General features: G+C 47.0%; 11 protein-coding genes across 11 annotated transcripts; 5 read left to right on the top strand and 6 right to left on the bottom strand.

Moving 5' to 3' along the window:
- Positions 1 to 798: 798 nt before the first annotated feature.
- Positions 799 to 1,890, bottom strand: EYB26_002745 (uncharacterized protein; the record flags this gene model as incomplete). The annotated part of the gene is made up of 1 exon (XM_054262050.1): positions 799 to 1,890. One exon carries the CDS (start codon positions 1,888 to 1,890, stop codon positions 799 to 801), a length of 1,092 nt encoding a protein of 363 aa, XP_054118025.1.
- A 1,032-nt stretch (positions 1,891 to 2,922) lies between these two features.
- On the bottom strand, positions 2,923 to 4,914 carry EYB26_002744 (uncharacterized protein; the record flags this gene model as incomplete). Its single annotated transcript, XM_054262049.1, has 4 exons — positions 2,923 to 3,729; positions 3,780 to 3,923; positions 3,986 to 4,651; positions 4,855 to 4,914. 4 exons carry the CDS (start codon positions 4,912 to 4,914, stop codon positions 2,923 to 2,925), a joined length of 1,677 nt encoding a protein of 558 aa, XP_054118024.1.
- A 905-nt stretch (positions 4,915 to 5,819) lies between these two features.
- EYB26_002743 (uncharacterized protein) lies at positions 5,820 to 6,830 on the top strand (the record flags this gene model as incomplete). Its single annotated transcript, XM_054262048.1, has 2 exons — positions 5,820 to 6,097; positions 6,155 to 6,830. 2 exons carry the CDS (start codon positions 5,820 to 5,822, stop codon positions 6,828 to 6,830), a joined length of 954 nt encoding a protein of 317 aa, XP_054118023.1.
- Positions 6,831 to 7,156: 326 nt separating this feature from the next.
- On the bottom strand, positions 7,157 to 7,965 carry EYB26_002742 (uncharacterized protein; the record flags this gene model as incomplete). Its single annotated transcript, XM_054262047.1, has 2 exons — positions 7,157 to 7,321; positions 7,405 to 7,965. 2 exons carry the CDS (start codon positions 7,963 to 7,965, stop codon positions 7,157 to 7,159), a joined length of 726 nt encoding a protein of 241 aa, XP_054118022.1.
- Positions 7,966 to 8,923: 958 nt separating this feature from the next.
- Positions 8,924 to 9,277, bottom strand: EYB26_002741 (uncharacterized protein; the record flags this gene model as incomplete). The annotated part of the gene is made up of 1 exon (XM_054262046.1): positions 8,924 to 9,277. The coding sequence occupies one exon, from the start codon at positions 9,275 to 9,277 to the stop codon at positions 8,924 to 8,926; it is 354 nt and encodes a 117-aa protein (XP_054118021.1).
- Positions 9,278 to 10,024: 747 nt separating this feature from the next.
- EYB26_002740 (uncharacterized protein) lies at positions 10,025 to 10,836 on the top strand (the record flags this gene model as incomplete). The annotated part of the gene is made up of 2 exons (XM_054262045.1): positions 10,025 to 10,148; positions 10,208 to 10,836. The coding sequence occupies 2 exons, from the start codon at positions 10,025 to 10,027 to the stop codon at positions 10,834 to 10,836; spliced, it is 753 nt and encodes a 250-aa protein (XP_054118020.1).
- A 1,099-nt stretch (positions 10,837 to 11,935) lies between these two features.
- Positions 11,936 to 12,787, top strand: EYB26_002739 (uncharacterized protein; the record flags this gene model as incomplete). Its single annotated transcript, XM_054262044.1, has 1 exon — positions 11,936 to 12,787. The coding sequence occupies one exon, from the start codon at positions 11,936 to 11,938 to the stop codon at positions 12,785 to 12,787; it is 852 nt and encodes a 283-aa protein (XP_054118019.1).
- A 210-nt stretch (positions 12,788 to 12,997) lies between these two features.
- On the bottom strand, positions 12,998 to 13,820 carry EYB26_002738 (uncharacterized protein; the record flags this gene model as incomplete). The annotated part of the gene is made up of 5 exons (XM_054262043.1): positions 12,998 to 13,163; positions 13,234 to 13,353; positions 13,407 to 13,473; positions 13,567 to 13,584; positions 13,652 to 13,820. 5 exons carry the CDS (start codon positions 13,818 to 13,820, stop codon positions 12,998 to 13,000), a joined length of 540 nt encoding a protein of 179 aa, XP_054118018.1.
- A 329-nt stretch (positions 13,821 to 14,149) lies between these two features.
- Positions 14,150 to 15,247, bottom strand: EYB26_002737 (uncharacterized protein; the record flags this gene model as incomplete). Its single annotated transcript, XM_054262042.1, has 2 exons — positions 14,150 to 15,015; positions 15,076 to 15,247. The coding sequence occupies 2 exons, from the start codon at positions 15,245 to 15,247 to the stop codon at positions 14,150 to 14,152; spliced, it is 1,038 nt and encodes a 345-aa protein (XP_054118017.1).
- Positions 15,248 to 18,857: 3,610 nt separating this feature from the next.
- EYB26_002736 (uncharacterized protein) lies at positions 18,858 to 19,675 on the top strand (the record flags this gene model as incomplete). Its single annotated transcript, XM_054262041.1, has 2 exons — positions 18,858 to 19,112; positions 19,169 to 19,675. The coding sequence occupies 2 exons, from the start codon at positions 18,858 to 18,860 to the stop codon at positions 19,673 to 19,675; spliced, it is 762 nt and encodes a 253-aa protein (XP_054118016.1).
- A 643-nt stretch (positions 19,676 to 20,318) lies between these two features.
- Positions 20,319 to 21,740, top strand: EYB26_002735 (uncharacterized protein; the record flags this gene model as incomplete). Its single annotated transcript, XM_054262040.1, has 9 exons — positions 20,319 to 20,430; positions 20,498 to 20,551; positions 20,608 to 20,848; positions 20,913 to 20,995; positions 21,047 to 21,155; positions 21,210 to 21,249; positions 21,300 to 21,531; positions 21,594 to 21,605; positions 21,673 to 21,740. 9 exons carry the CDS (start codon positions 20,319 to 20,321, stop codon positions 21,738 to 21,740), a joined length of 951 nt encoding a protein of 316 aa, XP_054118015.1.
- Between the last annotated feature and the right edge of the window lie 190 nt (positions 21,741 to 21,930).

The following is a 21,930-nucleotide window of genomic DNA, read 5'->3' as shown; positions in this document are numbered from 1 at the left end:
ATAGTGCTGATGAAGGCTGATCCCAAGATCAAGGATTATCATGGCCGAACACCACTTACATACGCAGCAGAAAATGGACATGATAGGGTAGTCAAGCTATTTATTGAGCAAGACCAGGTTGATTCCGATGCCTATGAAACAGCAATAACATATGCGAGAGCAGGAGGACATGACACGACAGTCAAGCTGCTCCTTGATAAAACTTGCCCCGGATGATTGGGCATCATTGTTCATTGGCAATATCGAATAAGCGTACGACTCTCGCCAGATGCCTACTGAAGCAAGATCGAATTGATCTCAGTATACTGAATAAATGAGGTTGGACACCACTCCTTGAGGCAGTTTCATCGAATCATACCTCTATCATCGATATACTACCCGCAAAAGAGCTGGTCGACGGCAATTTTACCTAATCATTACGGGGCAAACACCAGTCTCATTTGCGGCCGAATGGGGGGGGGGGTTATGAGGAAACGGTAGATTAAATATTGACCGTTAACAGGCTTCAAACAAGGTTTATCCAGCCATCGTTGCGAGACGTCCAGAGTTCTGCTCCTTAATCTAGCGTATTTGCTGAAGATCACGCCTCGAGTATCATGTTTTCATTAAAATAAAGGTTATGGGCAAGAGGTTGTTCGAATTATATGTGACGCTCAGACTACCATTTGCTCTCCATACGTTTCAAGATTCGAAAGTCCAGACGATGGAATAGCATAGGTTCGATAGAAATATTTTGTATTAATAACTCCGTAATAAACAACCCTGACTGACAATACTGAATGTAAAAAAGAAAACCGTCTAAGAATGCCCCTTTTGCCGATCAAGCCTCTTATTCACAGCCCCCAGCACAACCTTCAAAATCCCATCCCCCGAAAGAGTCCTGCCCGTCTGGCCCTTCCATGGCACCGTATCCACAATATCTCTAACATGGTCACTCTTCACAGCCTTGCCCAACTCATCATCCAACTGCTCCAGGTGTTTCTGGGCCGCTATATCCGTGCCGATCTGGAAGAATTGGATACCGATCTGCCAGGGGATAGTTTGGCATCGATCTAGCGTTCGGGCTGCGTTGAGGATGACGCTTTCTGCGTCATCGCTAAACGCGCCGTCTGTGATTACGATGATGTTGATGGGTCGGACGGCCAATGCAGGGTTGAGAAGATTACCGTATTCATCTGTATTGGCGGCCATCTTTTCGATTCGTCGTAGATAAGGGAAGAGGATTTGTCGTAGACGCTGTCCGACGGGCGTCATGCCCCCTGGTCGTACGTTGCGGAAGATCTCCTGGACGGCGCCTGGGGAGCTGATGTTGGGGTATCCACCGCTTCGGTCGAAGGCGCTGTAGTGATTCAAAAAGAAAATATCGATGCCGTCCGGGTCGTATTGTGTGCAGATCGGGGTGATGGCGGCAATAGCTGCTTCCGCTTCCTTCCAGGATCGGCCTGCCATACTACCGCTGTCGTCGACAAGGAAGATGGTGTCGAATTTGGCTAGGAATGAGTATTGAGAGTCATCCACAGGTCGGTTTCCAGTCGTAAAAGAGGATGGTAGAGGAGCGTCATTGACAGGATAAGGAGGATTCTGGACAGAGTCTGGGCTGTATGGTGTCTGTGATGGGGCTGGTGCTGGAGTGTAAGGAGGGGGGCCCCAGACATCGGGTTGTCGTGACTTCGCTGGTGATGAGTACATGCCGTCTGGGTACGGTGGTCTCACGCTTCCAGACACCGTGTTGTTGTCGCTGAATCCTCTCGAGATGGCATTGCCGTGTCTACTGGATCTGCTGGGTCTGCTGTGGCCTGAACCCATTTCTTCTGACTTTGAGGATGACTGAGACCTGATAGAGAAGGTCTTGGATAATGATGTGGTGGAGAGTTTGTTGAACAAAGACATGGTTGTAGAATTCGTTTTGGGTAGATAGATAGGCAGCTCTTTCCTGCCTGGCGCAATCTTGGTAGGGAAAGTCCAATCAGTGACGACAAACGTCGGTTGATACCTGACACTTGTTCTTTGTGTCTTCTTTTATAAAGCTTCAAACAGAACTGTAAACTGTTTGAGTCACTGTTTGACTCTTGTGGGTTTATCCTCATCCAAACGAGTCACAAACACCCATCTTTATACACTTCCTTGAAGGCGAAGTCATCATAAACAACTCAGGGTTCTCCTGATCAAGACAAATCCGCCTAACGCAACGAAAATCCAGTTTAAAGTGGAAATATCCGGATGGCTGTTCCACAAGTGATGTTACTCCATATGGCTTCTTCTGGTACATGTACAAGTAAGTAACTAACGTTAATTTAAATTTCAATAGAGTTGTCCATGGGGAGACGAGGCACAAGGCTGACTCTCGCGGCTGTCCCCTCCTGGACCAATCAGGTGCGTCCATGGTCCCTCGTCCCCACTTCACTGCCTCAGGCCGGCCCGTATGCCATATGCCTTGGAGGCTATGTTTTTCTTTTACGCTTTTCTTTCATGGCGATACTGTAATCTATTCTTCTATTCTTCTTCTCTTCTTCTTCTCTTCTTCTACTCTATTGGACAACTACCCTTTCGGATTCGGTGCCGATTACTGCGGTCGTACGGCCTATGTGGCCTCGGCTATGCAAAACCCTAACCTTGGTACCCTATCTGGTCATGCTAATTAGAAACCCGAACAAGGCTATGAGACGTCTGGATGCTCTACACGACAACTGACATGTTGGCTTGAGGGCGTTTTCAGGCGTTCTTGGCGTTATTGACACGGGCTAGCATATCTGGGGTATACATTGCAAGACAAATAGACTCCGTTCATCACGGCACGTTCCATGGCAGTACGTACTCAACAGAGCCTCAAACGCTAGAGCTGAATATACCGAATCCTGCCTTCCAAAACAACAATAAACATTGCATAATGTTCGCGAAATCGCCCCCGCCATGAGGGAGCATCTATAATCTATCAACAAACCTAGTCGTACCCTTCTCGTGGAACGTTATCTGCGCCAGAGCCAGAGCCTGATCAATCCCCATCTCTCTCCCAATCATATTCAAAGTATTCTCAATCCAGTGACATGTGGCAGAGCCATGCCCATCAACACTTACAGCAGTCCATAACGGGAAAAGGCAGGCCAGCCCTCCAGCTGGATTCGTCAAAAATGGAGAATTACCAAGTTGTTGTTGATCACCTAAAAAGCCACATAAGAACGGTGTTGTGGCACATATATCACGGGCTTGTTGTCGCGAGAGGTCGCAGAGTCGCTGGCAGGTATCCTTGAATTCTAGCGTGGGGATGAAGTCTGGTTGAAGACTCATTCGTTCCATGCGGTTGAGGATAATCTCAATGGTGTAAATTCGTCCGTAACGGTAAATGTTTTGTAAGGAACAATTGAAAAACGATTGATATTGATGATATACCCCATACAATGGAGTAAGTTGGACGCCGAGTGTCGGATGCTCGAAATATTGTCCCGGGGCAAGGGTATGTACTTGCGGCGTATATTCAGACGGCAGTGTACGCATCATCGCTTCAAATTCAGAATCTAAAGCAACCGCACGAGGTATGATGATGGAATCGAAATCCATGCTGCTCTTTTCGCCCTTGATTTCAACGCGGAGGTCGATTAATCGGGATATTAGAACACACATTTTATGTGATGCCTTGAATGAGAAGGCCGTGCTTGGTAGCATGGCCGCTTTTTCGGATACAGTGAGCAGCATCGGGGGAACGGGGTGCCATCTCATTATACAGCTGACCAACTAGTCTTTATATCAGTGACTGTCCAATATGAATCAGAAACAATACATACGATTTCACTTCGCATGAATTCAAACAAGTGCAAAGATTGAGGTTCAATAACCCGTAATCTCCCACGAAGCTCGAGTAATGCAACAGCACCATTTGTATGTTGAATAAAAGAATCCAATCTCTCGGGTCTCCTACTCGTTAAAATCTAGATGGAGAGCATTGATTAGACACTAAGACCACAACGGAGGGAGGAAGAAAGAAACGCACCTCGAAAAGCGACATACACAGAATCGCAGTAAGTGTAGCGTCATCCGTGGCCTGCGTGGGATGCGAGATGGCCGCATTTGTAAATTTCAGCGCCTTATAATATTCTTGCTGTGCCTCAATCTTCATGGACTGGGAACGAGCCCCTGTTCTTGACAAATTGGCCATGCCCACTGCCAAAATTCCCTTCATCATGGCCTTCTGAGCCATGGGGGCTGTGGGCGAGATGTCGGCATTATAGTCGAGCCCCTTGATGAGACTGCCGTTGAGCCATACAAAGCTCTTAAGACAGTAGCAAATGGCTTGCTGTCTCCGGTCTATTAATACTGGTACGAGGGAGAAGTCATCAGAATCGATATGCTGGTCGTAACTGCCATAGTTTCCTGAACGGAAACTCTTCGCAGACGGAGAGCTCCGCACACTTGTCTGTGTCAGCTCGTAGTCTGTTGGTGTGTTTGCGTGGTTCCGCCAGCTGCCGGGTGTTGGTGATGTTGTGGCAGTGACTGTAGTGACGGCCGACGGTGAGGGGACACTAGTCGTATTTGATTTTGCCTTTCTGGCAACTGAGCTGCTCTGGTCACGAAACAGGAGTGACAGCTGGTCTCGGTAGCCGGGACATTCCCTGTGGGCTTTGATGCAGCGCTGGCAGGAGGGAGTGCCTTGATCGCACTGGTCGCCATATCCGGTTAGCTCTTGAAAGTGGACACTGGAAAGAGGAGATGGAGCGAGGCAGCAGGAGAATACACTTCTGTATATCATCCATATGCATCCTGCATCTTCCTTGCTAATCACGAAACGGCCCGTAAGCCTCGGGGCTCTGGGAGCGTTCCAGGTCTTGCATCATGACCGTTAGGCATCCCGATTCTTCTTACCTTGACTTTGCGTGCACGGCAGGCGCCACAGCCTTTGCTGGGTTTACCGCAGTAGACCATGACGTTGATGAGTTTATGCAATTGTGTTTTTTTTTTCTTCTTTTCTGCTTCTATGTATATACAGTTGACAAAGTTTGACTGTCTGATATGAAGTCGTAGATATCAGACGAATTGTATGTGCCGTCACTCCGAATCGAGGGGCAGTGCGGCTGAGTACTCAGCAGAAGCGCTTGCAAGATTGTTACCGGTACTGCGTGGAGATGGCCAGATTAGGAATCAAAGGTCTGGACAAGAAACTCGCTGCGGCTGGATTGGCAGCACAAGGAGATTGTATGTTTGTTAAGTCACTTAAGTGTATACAAAATGGACAATTTGGGGCCTGAAGACTTGTAGGGCGGAGCATCTAGTACCTATCCCAATCGGGCAACCACTGCGTAGTGTATGCGCCTGGCCAATCACAGCCCGAGAATCGATGCTGCCTCGACCATTTGGTCCTCCACGACCCACAGCATTATGGGACTTTTTTTCTTACCTTACTACTCTGTACGGAGTGGTAGTACTTCCACTCAATTCATCCTCGGCAAGCTTTCCAGAAATTCCAGTGTGGCTTAAAAGTTAATAGCCTCGACCGTCCAATAGAAAAAGTGGGCGGCAACAATTGAGCTGGTGCGACTGGCCGAGCAGTTAGACTTAAGTAGTGATGATCCACCTGGCTCGCGATATCGACCGAATCGGGAATGGTGGCATCATGAAATAGAGCATGAAGCAGAAAAAAACATAGCCATCATGAGTTGAAATTATCAAGCATAAATACCAAGCATGTCGCTGCTGGAGCCCAGGATGTCAGAATCACCAAGCAAACAGGCCTTCGACGAGAGTCGTTACGAGAAACCATCCCTCGCATTCAAATCATCGTTTCTATTCCACCTTCTGAACATATCTGAGCATATCCCAGTATCAACAATATGATCGACTACCGCCAAGGCCTCTCCATCCTGGAGATGGTTGTCTACTTCCCCGCCCTCTTCATGGCTCTCTTCATGGGCTTTCGTCATGGCTTTGGACGCCAGGCTGGATGGTATTTTTTCATCCTCTTCTCGCTCGCCAGATTGATCGGAAACGGCTGTTATCTGGGCACAATCAACGACCCTACCAACATCAATCTATACATTGCCTACGCCGTCTGTAATTCTGTCGGATTATCGCCTCTGCTTTTTGGTCTGCTTGCTGGGTTGGCGCGAGTGTAAGCTACCATCCCCCTAACCCTTAATTTGAGGCAAAACTAACAACCCCCTGAAAGAAATGACTCCATCCAACGCAAAACCGGCACAGCATACTGGCCAGCCCTCTTCCGTCTCGTCGGCATCATCGCTTTAGTAGCGATGATCCTCTCTATCGTCGGCCAGACCACCAAAAACTCCAGCCTCGCAACCGGCTACAACAACAGCGAAACCCAAGCCGGCATGTCCCTCTTCATCGTGACGTGGGTCGCCAGCGTCATTTTGACTATTATGATGTGGTTCCGCTACGACGGTATTGAGCATGGCGAGCATAGGCTGCTATGGGCCATTACGGTCTCAATGCCCATCCTGTTTGTTCGGCTTATGTATTCGATCCTGTCTGTTTTCAAGCATGACCCGAAATTCAATCTGTTTACGGGCGATGTGACTGTTTTCTTGGTCATGGATGTGCTCGAGGAGATTATTGTGGTTTATATCGTGATGTTGACCGGGTTGACTTTGCAGCTCAGAGAAAAGGCGGTTTATGATGCAGATAAGGAGTTGCAACCAATTTCTAGTGCTGCTGCTGTGAATACTTTGCAATACCAGAATATTGCGATGCAGGAGCAGGATCAGCAACAGCAACCTGTGACTGGCTCGGGAGGCGCTGCTCCTCGTCCCAAGCGGAAGTACACGGGTGGTCCGATTAGACGGTTGGTTATATTCATTTTGAATACGGTCGAAGGTCGGAAGTGATTGATCTGACAATCTTTCTCATTGATAGAGTATCAATCTTTTACTTGAACGTGTTGTGTATTTTAGCATCTCTTGTTTCCTTTGTTTTGCGGTTTTTGCGAGCATTGCTATGTTCCGGTGATACCATTTTCTTACAAAAGACTTGCATCAAATATACCCATAGTTCCATGTATGTCAATCAAAAATGAATTTATTGTACATAATGAACCAATCCGACGGAGCAAGATCAAAATAATGACTCCAAGCAAATTAAGAAGACAAGAATCCGAAGCTCATCCATCTCCAAAAGCGATCGATCCAATCTAGGTGGTGTTCAAGTTCGACTCTTACCAGCCCAAAATTGGGTGGAACAAGCGACCAGGCACGAACTCGGTCGCCCAAGGACGGAGCGTTGAGTACTGGTAGTAGAGAGGATGATATCCAGCTTGACGAGTCCAAATTTTCGAGTGATCAATTGAAGACTGAGGTGGTGACCACAAAGGAATGGCGGCCTGTTATAAATTAGATGCATTATATTAGCAACTCGTTCTCGTTTATAGAATAGCAATGATGGCTATGCAGGGTTGGCACATACTTCGATTTCATCCCAAAAGCGAGGCTTAGGATACTCCTGCGACAAAACCGCAACAGGCAAAGTAGATCGATGAAGATAGTCAAATCGAAGAGGCGATGGCATCGGCATCGGCATCAATAGTGGTGGAGGTGAGAGGTAGCCCACAGGCTGAGAACCAAATCCGTACGGACGAGGATGGATCGGACCCGGGGTATGTAATCCGTTCGAGGGATTGAAATTGAAATAGTCGGGGCGATCAAGAAGCTTTACAGGCGGGCGGTGCTGGTGTAGTAGCTGATATTGATGCTGCCTCTGGTTCTGATACTGATGCGAACGGGAGCCATCCTCGGGCTGTGACGCACGCTGAGACTGTTTCCCTTTATCGTTGCGTCTCTTGTACCAGTTCCGCTTCTGGCCCCGGAATCTGGGCTTGTTTCGTGATTCAGAAAAAGGTAGAAATTGCTTGGTTTGAGAGGTGGTTGCAGGGGTGTTTGGCTCTACCGAGGGAGCGCCTGTGGATGCACCTCCATCTTCTGCAGGAAATACAGGTGCTCCCTTAGATACCTTGATCTTGATGACCATGGTAATTGTATTGCAAAGTATGTTCCGTTAAAGCGTGGCTCGTGTCCTATATAAAACCACGGCTGTTAGAGGCTCAAGCTTGACTTAACGGTCTTCAGGCTCTCGAATGATAGACGCGTACCTCTGAGATGAAATTTTGCTGCTGAGTTGCTAACAAAGATGTGTTTGTAGAAGCGATTAATACAACAGAATGACTACCTTGGATAAGCAAGTGCTTGATATTTAACAGAAGGTGGCCCAACATAAAGGCAAAAAACTTTACCAGGATTGTGAGCTGTGGAAAATATGAAAAAATTTTATGATTTGTTTGCAAGACAGACAATTTTGAAGGACAACACAAAGCAGAATTAGAACAAGAGTGTCGTATTGAAGTGGATCATATCGTAAAACAAAAACAGCAACCAAGGACTTGTGCCCTAGCACAGTCTATGACAGTCACAACATGTTTCACAGCTTTGTCCATCACGTCAGAATCTTGGATTTCCTGTTAGATAAAGACTCGATTTACCAGGTAATTAATTCCCGGCTTCTCTTTCTTGGTAATGCCCCTGATATTTTCTGGCAAGACCCTGCGTGACTCTACAACTTGGTCGGGCTTTGTCTCTTCTCTTGCCTTGGCTATCGTGGTTTGGTGGTTTCGTCAGCAACATGCGAGTGAATCGCTCGCACTGGGTGTGATACAAATCTAGGCCCAGGAAGAATGAATGGTGGCGAAGTGGTGTGTATAGCAAGGACCGCGAATGACCCTGATGTCGCTTGATATATGCGACCAGTGCACAGTGATATGCTTCATACTGTCGGGTCCAGTGTCCTCGACTAGGTTGCCTCGAATCGGGTATCGAGAAGACATTTCAGTGGCGGGCTGAAAAGCAGATCATATAGTGCGACTTCACTGATCTCGAGTCGATTCGGGTTACTCGGTCGACGCTCCTTTCCAGCAAGTATAACAACCTGCCGATCAACGCGTACGAAGCGACTCATCAACGTGGCCACCAGTCCTCTCAATCTCCGCGATGAGCTCACGCCGCTCTTGCAACTTCAAGCGAAGAAAGTCAACCGTCTTTTTCAACACCACACTCTCGCTACGACCCTGACCCTCCAAGCCAGGCACCAACTCAGTCAGCCGGTCGAATCCTTCTCGAATCGCGGCACGACGCTTCTGCTCCGACGCGATGTGGTTGTTCTTCTTTTCCTGTTCCGTCAAACGCGGTTTGTCCTGGTTTCCGTCCGCGCCTAAGCCGGGAGTCTCATTGTTTGAGCTAACCGAGTCATGACTGTGGTCGATGTTGTGAGCGCTGGTGTCGGACGACATGGCGAGGCACTTTGGTTGCTAAATGCGGAGTCGCAACGAGGTCGGTCAGGATGCGCTGGGGCTGGGTGATGTAGACGGTAGTAGCTGGCAGCTGCTGCAAATGCAAGAGGACGAAGGGCACACGATGACTCGAGTTGTCTGAGACTCCGACCACGAGTCTTAAGGTTTAGCACCCGGCTGTTGGGAGCGGGTCAACCCGAATCCCGATTCAATTGCAGATCCAAAAATGCGGAGAGGGGATGCGGCCGGACACTAGAAAACAAGGTTCTTTACATATGCTGGGGCGCTGTCTAGACTAGCACACAGCATTCTGGAATTTGCAACGAATGTATCTCAGAAGTTAAACGAATGTACGGAGTGGAACAATGCTGTCTGGTCAGAGTGCACGTGGAGAAAAAGGAAGGAGCCATTGCTGCCTGAGAAACGAGGCACAGATTATGTAATGTCTCGATTCGTTCGTTAACTAACTAACTTACATAGTTAGTAATTTCACTAGTTAACTATTGGATGTCATGATGTCATCTGTCGGCCTTCATTCTCAGTAGACTCTTCCTTACCAATAAATAAATTATTCTTATAATTTTTATCTCGCTACGCCCATGAGACTGTCTCTATCCTTCTCCCTCCAGTTCAATTGCTTGAGCCCCAGGCCAATAACTCGATCTGATTTCCACCTGCAAGACGTTCTTATGAGAACTCCCGGCTAGCATTCTATCCAGATACAAATTCAAAGGCACACTCTAGTCAATGGAGATTCACCAACCATTTCTGCGTGGAGGCTGCTCCTGCGGCAGGAATACCTACGCAATATCCATCCCCGACGGCGCTACCAATGAAGCCGAGGTCATTTTCTCGGGCAATCAAGATCACCGTAAGTTCATTTCCAACTGTGAGCCATCTAGCCCAGCAATTCGAACTCAATTATCACAGGACGTGCCCAAGGAGTTCCATTGACTGCATGGCTTCGAGTTCCGCTCACATGGTTTCGGTCTCAAACACATTCTTACTTTGCAGACGAGACAAATGCTACAATTCGACGTACATTCACTCCTCTGCATGCGCCGCACACGCAGCGCAATTTCTGTGGTTACTGCGGTACTCCGTTGACGTTTTGGACTGAAAAGCCTGAGAGCGAGGCTGAATTCATGTCCGTGGCTCTCGGCAGTCTTTTGGGGGATGATCTGAGCTTGTTGGAAGATTTGCAAATACTGCCCCCTGATGAGGAGTCGAGCGAGGAGATTGCGACTGAAACGGTGCCTACGAATCTTGCTACGCGAACAACAGCACCGACTTCGTCGTCTTCTTCTTCTCGAATCTCTTACCATTCGGGGACCTTGGCCGGCGTGCCTTGGTTCGAGGAAATGATTGAAGGCAGCAGACTCGGCCGAATCATGAGAAGTCGACGAGGCATTGGTGTCAGCGATGACGATTTGACGACTTTTGAATGGGAGATTAGTGAATGGCAGGATACTGATACGGGCAGACAGCCAACGAGAATTTTCACTTCAGGAGCGGGTGGAAGTGGGAAAAGAAAAGCCGAGGATGTGATTATTAGCTAGAGCCTTTATGATACTGACTTATTACTTGGCTATTCCACAAGATATCGGCGATTAGCATCTACTAATATTAGATAACTAGATCGTGCTTCAATTCGATCATCAAGATGCAACTATCGTCGAAGTATCAAATACGTCCGTATTCGAATTCAGATACAATCTCATGTTTCCTATGCTAAGATCTATCCACGAACATTTAAGTCTATATCTAATCAAACCTCCATGATTCAAAGCCAACCATTCTGGGCGTTAAAAGAACATGATTCCAAAATGCGACCCAACATGAGAGTACCATCAAGTAAGTTCCCTGTGCTTCAAACCCGCCATCTGCAGTATGAGATGTGAAGGATTTCGAATGCTAAACACGAAAGAAACCTATGCTTGGTGGCGATGGGTGGACCATGGTTTTTAGCAAGCGTGGTTTGGTTTTTATTTTTTTATTTTTTTTTTTTTTTGATATGCGATAAACAAAAGTGGGCAGTTGACTAGATCTTGATATTTCATCAACTGATCAGTTTTGGTTGTCGTGGTTTGGAATAGAGAATTTGGACCAACAGAGTGACAGCTTCGCTCAACGACTGTATATCAAGTGATCTGTAAAGGTCGCTCTATAACTAGTTAGTTAGTGCTTTTGACAACGCGCTTATTTAAGCTCCAATCCAGATGCATTTCAAAAATGGACCTGGAAGTGAGGCCAATCGCGATCTTCAATGGGTTACCTAAGTTGCCCATGAACATCAATCAATCACCACCTAGGTAAAATGATGTCCAAATAGGAATTTGACTGATACTCCGATAAATATGAAAATCAATAGCACTGTAAAAACAAACTTGGTATTCACCATCGAAAATCTCCATCACGTGATGCCTTGTGCATTGCGGTACATAAGTTATGCAGCGCATAGTTATCGGTAGCTTCGAGTCATCAGTCCAACTCCTACAGAACCTATGCAACAGACGATTCGAATCAGAATCCTCCTGGAATACTCTGGACAATCTACGATCCGACCACTGCGCATTTCATTAGAGAACCTACGATATCACCACCTCCCTACACTGCTACAGCTCATCGCCGGCTATCTCCAGAACCCTCAATCTCAACATGTCAGAAAAAGGCCCTCTACCAGGCAGCGTGCCTCCAGATCCTCCAACATACGAAGATGCCACCGCCACCAAAGCAGTTACAACCACCACACCCACAACCACAGCGCGCCCCAACCAACCCCGACCACCATTCCCCCTCTCCCTCCCCATCCTCCAACAACTCCGCACCAAACGCGTAATCCTCGCCTCCCAATCCCCCCGCCGAAAACAAATAATGTCGTTTTTGGGCTTACCAAACCTCGAAATAATCCCCTGTACCGAACCAGAAGACTTCCCCAAAACAATGGGTCCAATCGACTACGTCCTTGCGACGGCTACAAAAAAGGCACAAACTATATATCAACAAGAAGTCGACAATGCGGAAAAGGGTGAACCAGGTCTAATACTAGCGGCAGACACAATTGTAGTTGACGGCGTACATGGAGGCACAATACTCGAAAAGCCCAGGTCGGAAGCGCATCATGTCGCGATGTTGAAGGGTCTTAGGGATGCGGGGAGACATATGGTGTACACAGCTATTGTGGCCATGGTACCACTAGCAAGTGCCCGGATGCCAGGGTATGCGATTGAGTCGCATGTTGAAGAGACCAGTGTCCAGTTTGATTCGGATGTTACAGATGATCTGATTGTGGCGTATGTCAAGACAAGGGAAGGAGCGGATAAGGCGGGTGGGTATGGATTGCAAGGGTTGGGGTCCATATTGGTGAATAAGATTGAGGGGAGTTATGATAATGTGATTGGGTTGCCATTGAAGGCGACGTTGCAACTTATTCAGAAGACGGTGATGAAGGCGGATGATGATGATTTGTTGCCGGAGGAGGAGTTGGACGAGGATGAATTCGACGGTTGATTTTTTTTATTCATATGTACGAAGGACTATCTAGACTCTGTATAATGGATGCATGACTTACGAGGACACATACTTGTAGAAAGCCTTTGTTTGGGCATGTATTCAGATACTTCTTACATCAAAAATGTACAATAGTTTCTCAGTCAAAAACGACAAAGGGAAAAAGTTGTATAACAGCTATAACAGGTCAATCAAATACTCTGATTTTGTCTATGCGGTCCACACCCTCTTAATCGCCTCGGTAATACCAACATCATTCGTCTCGAATTCGTACAATCCAACAGCAACAGTCAGGGTGGCAGCGCGTAGACCCCATTTGAACAGTGCGAGGGTCTTGGGGACTCGTTGTTGGGGCAAGTAATCGATAATAAGGGCTCTATACCGTTGTTAGCACACATTTTATCCTTCCCTTTTTTTATAATTCAAGAGTCGAGGCGAAGACGTACTGGAATCCAATGTGAGAGTGGAGGACAAGTCCGGCGGCGAGAATGGAGTCCATAACGGGGTTGAGGGAGCCGCCGACGAAGGGGGCGATGGTGAGAGGAACAAGACCGGCGGCGATGAGGCTATTCTTGTTAGTCAATTCCACTTGTATGTCCTCAATGTATCTTTTGCATACCGCTCAAAGGTCCAGTGGTAGCTACCATGGCTAGGGGAAGTGTGGGGGACAGGAGCAGCATCGTTCACTAATTCTTGTTAGCTGTGTCGTATAATTATACACATCGTTCGTCTGTCGATAGCTGATTTCGTAGAGAGGATCATAGGCGGATTTCACGTACTCGTTCCCTTAACAACCTCTACATTCAACAGTTAGCTTCTATCCAAAATGATACCATATTCAACCCCAATTCCAAGACAACTCACGTGGCAAAGGTGTAAGAATCTCCCTCTTGGCTGAGCTATGAAATTGTGTGACTTGCGCCTGGCGAACAAGAGTCAAAGCCAACGGTGCTGACTTTGCAGAGTAGACAGCTGGGACTCTCATGATTGTTCCCATCATGGCACCGGAGGAGGGGCGGATGAAGGCGGCCATTGTTGCTGGGCTGTTCGAAGAGTGGAGAGGATCCGGACGGCAGGCAGAGTAAGCGACGTCCAGCAAGCGAGAATTGTCGGTCGTGAGGCTACTCGTGGACGTGCTAGACTGTAGGTAGTGTGATCTTGAAGTTGAAGTGAAGTCTGGAAGTCGAAGGTTCCTCGGGAAAGAATGCGGTCATCCGATTATATTGCTTGTGATTGGTGGACGATAGCCGAATTAGCCCGGTCGCGTCAAGCATGCAGCCGACCACCTTCCGATTCAGACAAGCTTCAAAATATTCAAATACCATATCGATATAATAATTCATATTGTCTAATTTGCTATCGCTAATACTTCAACACAGCCTTACCAAAATTACGCCCGCTGAAAAGAGCTAACAATCCATCAGCAGCCTGCTCAATGCCCTCAACCTCCCAATTCACTGCCTTAAAAATACCCTCCTGGATCCATTTCGAGACACGCTTTTGATGCTCATCATCATATTTATCGCCCATTCCCTTATCGCCAACCAAGAAACCACGGACAGTCAACCTCTTCCACAGGATCTGCCCATAGTTGCCCAACGGATATATCTCTTCGGGCTTCTGGTTATATACCGCAATCAGACCGCAGAGAATCACTCGTCCGTAATCTTTCATCGCGTCCAGAGAGGCCTCAAGATGATCCCCACCAACATTATCGTAGTAAATATCTAACCCTTCAGGCGCTAATCGCTGCAGGGCTTGCGCAGGACTTTCTTTCTTGTAATTGAATCCAGCATCAAAGCCCAAGTCCTTGAGGATGAACTCCAACTTCTCATCCGAGCCGACGCTACCAATGACTTTGAGACCCTCGTGTTTGGCGAGTTGACCTACCAACTGTCCAACGGCACCACTGGCTGCTGATACAAAGATCGTATCTCCCTTTTTGGGCTTGCCGATCTCATACAAAGATGAATATGCAGTAAGACCCGGCATACCCAGAGCACCGAGGAAGTCACGAATATCCTCAAGGCCCAATGGGTTCTGAAGGGGCTGCAACTCAGCGACTTGATCGCCGTTCAGGGCGACGTATTCCTGGAATGGGAGCATGCCGATTACGAGATCCCCTTCTTTGAAGTTTGCATTGTTAGATTTTGTGACTTGGGCGATTTGGCGATTGAAGATGGGTTTGTGTAGCTCAAAGGGGGTAGCGTATGATTTGACTTCGGGGGCTGCTGAGGTCAGTCATTCGCAATTTAAAGGAACATTGCGTGAAAAGGACAAGGACGTACCGCGCATCCGACCTCGCATATACGGGTCGAGACTGGCGTATACATTCTTCACGATGATGCCATTCTCGGAAACTTCCTCGGGGTATGGAACAGACTCGAGGGTAAGATCCTTGCCTACAACAGGTAGCCCTGAGGGCACGCTGCTGAAGAATAAAGCTCTGTTGTCTGGCATGATTGAAGTTTCTGTGTAAGTATAGGTATGTATGACCAAACTAGAAGCTACCAAGATAAGAACCTTGGTCCAAGATGGAAGAGGCGGCATTTTATATTCTAGCCATGCTTTTGTAAGGTTCTGTTTCCCTGATATCCGACCTACCTTAGAACAGCAAATATGATACGGATACGGCGGCTCGCCTTGTTGCTCGAAGCGGTCATATCCGATACTTCGAGGCAAGTTCCGTACAGCCCTTGCGTGTGGGTGGACACCATCGCCCTCAGTTCTTCTCATAATCTATAGAGTAACGCAAGGCGCTACTAAAGCAGCAAAGAAGAAGAAAGAAAATTCTCCGGGTTGGAGACTAGTACTATAATGCATAGAGCACCGAGACTGAGAGAATGGTTGGTATCGCTTGTGTGGTTGAAGGCCCACCTGTTCTGATCTTTGGATACCCACGTGAAGGCTTCACGACGATCATCAGTGATTATGATTCTAGCCTATCTTACCACAGTGTATCTACCATCTTGATTCTACTACCATTCTATGTAGTTGATGTGTCTCTGAATGACAGCCAAGCAGGTCATCCACATACCCTCAACGTTCCATATGAGTTGAGTACAGACGAATGACATCTCCATGTTAATTGAATATTGTGGTAACACGGAAGATTTAAACTTTATCTTCGTGTGCGCCTGATATGTCAGGCTACAACTATCCCAGGCAGGTTTAGCCTCCACCACGCGTGATGCATCTCATCGGAATCCCCTTACCTAACCGATTTGGTTGCTCTCTTGAGTCTGTCAATGTCAGATGTCGGACGATTACTGTTGCTTGTTCTTCGTGCCCTGAGAAATATTGGACAATGGAATGTCTGGAAGACTAGACGGCAGCCTTAGTCCGATATTGCCTCCTGTATTTATTGGCTCAGTCGTCTCGACCCTTGTGCAACATTCCCTTGTCAAGCGGCTTTCGTTGTGGCCGTTGACGACTAATTTCGCGCTCCAACTTAGGCGATTGTCAAAGAAAACAAAGAGAGAGAAAAAGTGTGCTATATTGTCTCGTTTCATATAAGTTGGACGACATGACACGAACAAGTACGTGCATTGACTCATGATAAGTTTCATGTTAAAGACTGTGCTGTGAAACCCCGCCTTTGGCCTTGGAAGGCCGACTAGTATACAACCCACTTTCTGGTTTGCCCTACCAACGAGTCGTAGGCTTTGATTCAGCTATGGTGGCTCGGCACGCAAATGTTGGCCAAAGATTACTAAATAACTCTAGGCCAGCTCCAAAAATGAGGACATTCACTCCAGCATGATGTGGACGAGTAATGTCTTTTTCGCTAAAGACATGTTCATTGTTTGGACGAAGATTATCCTCGATGCTCTTTGTGTGTGTTGTCTTTCGGATACTTGACTCGACATAAAGACTGGATCGCATGAGAATGGCACATGACTCATGACAACAACACTGTATGAAACTCTGGAAGAGGCACCTTTTGAGCCATCTGCCAGCCAAGGAATAGCGCCCAATGATGCTGCTGCTTGTTTAGGGAATTCTCGACGACCACAAGATTTGGAGACTCGCGAAGAGATCGTTATCTTGGTGTCAGGATAGGTAAACACCGTCACAAGATTGCAACATGGGGCCAATTGATCAGAGCATTAAGACTATACACTATGTATAGACACTAACCTATGAATAGGATGTCCCACTACTACTTGATATAACCCTAAATAGCAATAGAAATCAACTTCCGATGGTACCCGCCATGATTTGGGTTTCTCTATTGCTCCAAGATTAGTTGGACGGACCCACGAACCTTGAAGGAACGGAACATCGGATGATCTTAAATAACAGTTTAGTCTAAGTTACTCAACGATCTAGGTGTGTAAGACTGTAAGTACGTAAGTACCACACTCATCGCATTCTGGCTACCATGTGAGCGACATTGCGACAAGTTCATTGGCTACTGGGGCGATTACCAACATTTGAAGATTTCCACGGAGCGACCACGCTTTTATATATAATAAATTAGTCCAGTCAAGAATACAAAAGATTTTTCGTCCTGGAAGTTAGTACATATTAATAGCATTCTGAAAATCGCCATCATGACCCATACGTACTTATAGACCTCAAGTGCTACGTAACTATGTAATTGTGTACTTTATTTTTGGCTCACGACATCTTCGAAAAGTGGTGCGAATTACGAGCCTCCTCACGACCGCACTATTTATGGAAAAGCTCTCAAACAAGCCTTACAGGCTACTTCGTCAAGTTTGACTCTTGACATGCTGCCGATTGGCTGTCAGGCCTCGAATTTGAGATCTTCCGGCGCTAAGAGTGTGTTAGTGTGTTACGATGACCAGGGTCTTTCTGTCCTCCACACCTGTACTCGTATGTATCAATATCTTACAGAGCACAGTCCTAAAAAACTAAGAGCAAGGACTACGATGCTGGATCTGGATAAGTTGAAACTCGAAGACACTAAGATAGGATAGAGGACGGAGATATATCGTATCAACGACAAGCTCCGCTTATGGAGAGAAAAGCACGGGGACGCAGTTTAATCAAGATCAGACTCTCCGTACAGAGTATGAGGAAGGAGGATTCAGCTCAGAGGGTTAACAACATGGATTCCGTTTTATGTTTATTGTCGTACTCCGTATATAATATTGGGGGAGTCGGAGAATTTGATTGAGAACAATCAAGGATTGTTAGCATTATGCAGTAGTGCAGCCATGTGCAAGTAAGTCCCTGGTGAGATTGGGTACTCTGTCTTCAACCGAACAAAAACCGAGAGTCTGAAGGATCGTATTGTACCGAAAGAATATATTTGGAACAAAATACTCCGTACTATGTTTAGATGGCTTGTAAGGTGTAACCGCCCTCTAAACAAAACAGTTTCGCTACGCGCGATCCCAGCCAAGCCCGTCAGCTGGCTGGGCCAATCATCTGCCTAGAACGGCAGGTCTGAAACCCGCTAAACTCTGTTTGAAGGCAGTTGATTGGCTGCTGTTCTAAGGTTCCGGCGCATAAGACCACGGCCAATCAGAGCCTCCAACAATTCATGAGTTTATTTTTGTACGCCAATCAGAGCGCTTACAGCCATATGCAGTCTAGATCTTAGCGGCTTCTATTCTTTGCTCGTATCTGCAAGGCCCTGAAGAAAGATGTACAGGATGACAGGTAGTACATATAACGCTTCGGCTGGCATGTCGATGAATTTCCTCTTCCTTTCTTTTCTTCAGATAGAACTGTGCGTATGTGTGTGTTTGTGTTCTAATTGTATCTTTTTGCATTCCCGAAAATCCTCACTATCAATTTCTTTCTATTACTTCTATTTTATTTTACTTTCTTGCATATTTTCATCTATACTCTTTATTCTTTTCGGTCCTTTGTTTTACATTTATCCCGTGATTCCTTACAAAGAGCCTGGTGCTCTCCATCTATTGCCTTCACTTCGACCATTTTCGGCTTCTATTCCCAGCTGAAATTACCACCAAAAGACAAAAGACAACAAACCCTAAACCCGGCAAATTTCCTATTCGAGCTTCCTTATAATCAGCGAATCCTTAGCCTCGACCTCACCGACCAAGGCATCTCTGAACTTAACACTATCAAAATGCATTTCAGCGGACTCATCCTTGCCTCTCTGGCCACCGTTGCGGTGGCTGCTCCTACCAGCAACGTCTTCAATGAGGTCTATAACTTTGACTCGAGTCTGGGAGAGTTCTACGCCAGGGTCAGCGCTCATATCGGACAATTCCCAAAGGGAGCTACGTCTACCTGTGAGATATCCAAGGTGGCCTTGCCTTCGTCGAAGTTGCCTGCTGCAACGGGTACATTGAAATATGTCGCTGTTGGTCGGGGTACTCAGGTAAGCTAACAACTACCATTGGTATTTATATGAAAGCCTGGTACTAACTTACATAGAACTACACTTGCGCCGACTCCACTGCAGATACCATCCCAGCTCAAGCCGGCGCCGTCGCAAACCTCTACGACGCCTCCTGCATCGCCGCCAACTTCCCAGACCTGCTCAACCTGATCACCGACATTATCCTCAACTTCTCCCTTCCTGCACCTGGCATCCTAACTCCCCTGGCACCCGCAAACCTGGACTTGTTGGGACACCACTACTTTGAGACTGCTACCAAACCAGCCTTCAACCTCAACACCACACCACAGAAGCAGTACGGTATTGCGCTTACAGCTAAACAAAACGCGACCGCTGCCCCTGCGGAGTCGGTGCTGGGTCAGTTCAATGTGGGCTATGGTGCTGTTCCCTGGTTGTATCTTTCTACTGTTCCTGGAACGACCGATGGTTACTCTGCTGTGTACCGAGTCAATACTGCTGGAGGATCTGCACCGGCTACTTGCGCTGGTCAACCGGCTGCTTTCCAGGTTCAATACTCGGCACAATATTTCATCTATGCTTAAATTTATTATGTGATTTGATTATTATTTCATTCCATCTATTATTATATGTCGGCCGGTGATCGTTCAAGGTGATGCGTTAGGTACATGTACCTGAAACGGGCCAAATTGTTACAACTTTCTTAGGCGTTCTTAATATAATTTCTCTAGGATCATGAATATGACAGTGTTATTCAAAACCGGACATTATAGAAGTAGATAAAAAACTCGTTGTACGAAACAAATGAGAGCTGTCATTGGCTGTAACTGACCAATAGTTAGTTAGTTATATTGTACAGTAGGGCTCGATAAGATCCCGTGACCTCGCTATCACTGATAACATCACGTGCCGATAAGCATCCACAAATTTGGATGGCAAGTGACGCTATCCCTTTTATGATATAGCGTTCTCAAGGTCCGCAATTCGAGAAAGAAAAAAAAAAGCTTCGACCGACAAATCGCTCTCGTCGATAACATCTAGCAACTGCTCGTCAGCAACGTACGGCGCGCGGCTCATTACTCACTTCTACGACTGGATATATCTTCTAGTCGAACTTATTTTAATTGATTCAGTACTGCTGGGCTAGTCGACTGCTCTGATTGTTGCGCAGTCAATCTCTGTTTTTCTTCCTATTATCAATTTTCAGCAGATTCCATAATCGTCGAGATGGCATTCACACCCCGTGGACGAGGAGGTCCCCCTCGAGGTGGACGCGGTGGCTTTGGAGGCCGTGGTGGCTTCGGAGGCGGTGATCGTGGTGGTCGTGGTGGTGGTCGTGGTATGCGCTGATACTGTTCAAGTCGATGAAGTTAGAAGGTCTCGTTTCTAATCAATGTTTGCTATAGGTGGTGCTCCTAGAGGCCGAGGCGGCCCTCGCGGTGGACGTGGTGCCCCCAGAGGTTGGCAATAACCGAATTCAATCGAAATACTATCAAAATGCTAATATGTGGTAAAGGAGGTCGTGGTGGTCGTGGCGGTGCTCCCCGTGGAGGTGCCCGGGGTGGTCAGAAAGCCATTGTCGAACCCCATCGTCATGCCGGTATCTTCGTCGCTCGTGGCAAGGAAGACATGCTGGTCACCAAGAACTTGACTCCTGGAGATTCGGTCTATGGTGAGAAGCGAATTGCCGTCGAGGCCCCTGCTGAGGGTGATGCTCCTGCTGTCAAGACTGAATACCGTGTTTGGAATCCTTTCCGGTTAGTCTTCTTATCATGGTCTTTGTGACGGATTCATATCTTCTGACATTGTTTTCGATTGCAGTTCCAAGCTTGCTGCTGGTGTGCTCGGTGGTTTGGATAAGATCTTCATTCAGCCTGGATCAAAGGTTTTGTACTTGGGTGCTGGTATGGTTTATCGTGTCCCTGCGCTTGACGCTAGTTACTGACATGTTGTAGCCTCTGGTACCAGTGTCTCTCACGTTGCAGACATTGTCGGTCCTACTGGAACCGTTTACGCTGTTGAATTCTCTCACCGTTCGGGTCGTGACTTGATCGGCATGGCAACGTAGGGTTTTCCTCTACTACTCCTTGGGAGAAACAAACATTAACTCTTTGACAGAAAACGCACAAACGTCATCCCCATTGTCGAGGATGCTCGCGTAAGTTCATCTATCAACATCACATTTTGATCCATACTGACCATTCAAAGCACCCCATGAAATACAGACTTCTCGTCCCCATGGTCGACGTCATCTTCGCCGACGTTGCCCAACCCGATCAGGCCCGTATCGTCGGTCTCAATGCACACATGTTCCTCAAGAACGAAGGTGGTGTTTTGATCAGTATCAAGGCCAGCTGTATCGACAGCACAGCCAAGCCAGAGGTTGTCTTTGCACACGAGGTTGAGCGTCTCAGAGCCGAGAAGATCAAGCCTAAAGAACGTAAGTCATTCCTTCTGAGCCGCATTGAAATGAAGAAACTTATGCTAACTTTATCCTGATAGAACTCACACTTGGTAAGCTATTATCAAACATTCAACTTGCATTATGCACAAGCAGCCTGTTTACTAACCTCGTTTATAGAACCTTTCGAGCGTGACCACTGTATCGTGGCAGGTCAATACATGCGTTCCATGGAAGTTGCAAAGTAAAAAAGTGACGCAAATCTTTTCTCAATCTTGTTGGTTTTCAAGTGACATTTTTCTCGGCGTTGAGTGTATTCTACGATATTTTTTTGTTGCGTTATCTCTTTGGTATTTTGAATGGATGCTACTACGCTTTTGAATCCGACTCGTTCTTGTGTCTGAAAGATGGTTGGTATTGGGTAGACAGTGTACATGC

The sequence above is a fragment of the Talaromyces marneffei genome, chromosome 2 (assembly GCF_009556855.1).
Source record: "Talaromyces marneffei chromosome 2, complete sequence".
Taxonomy (NCBI): domain Eukaryota; kingdom Fungi; phylum Ascomycota; class Eurotiomycetes; order Eurotiales; family Trichocomaceae; genus Talaromyces; species Talaromyces marneffei.
Note: the sequence above shows the minus strand (reverse complement) of the source record. Positions and strands in the feature narration are given on the sequence as shown.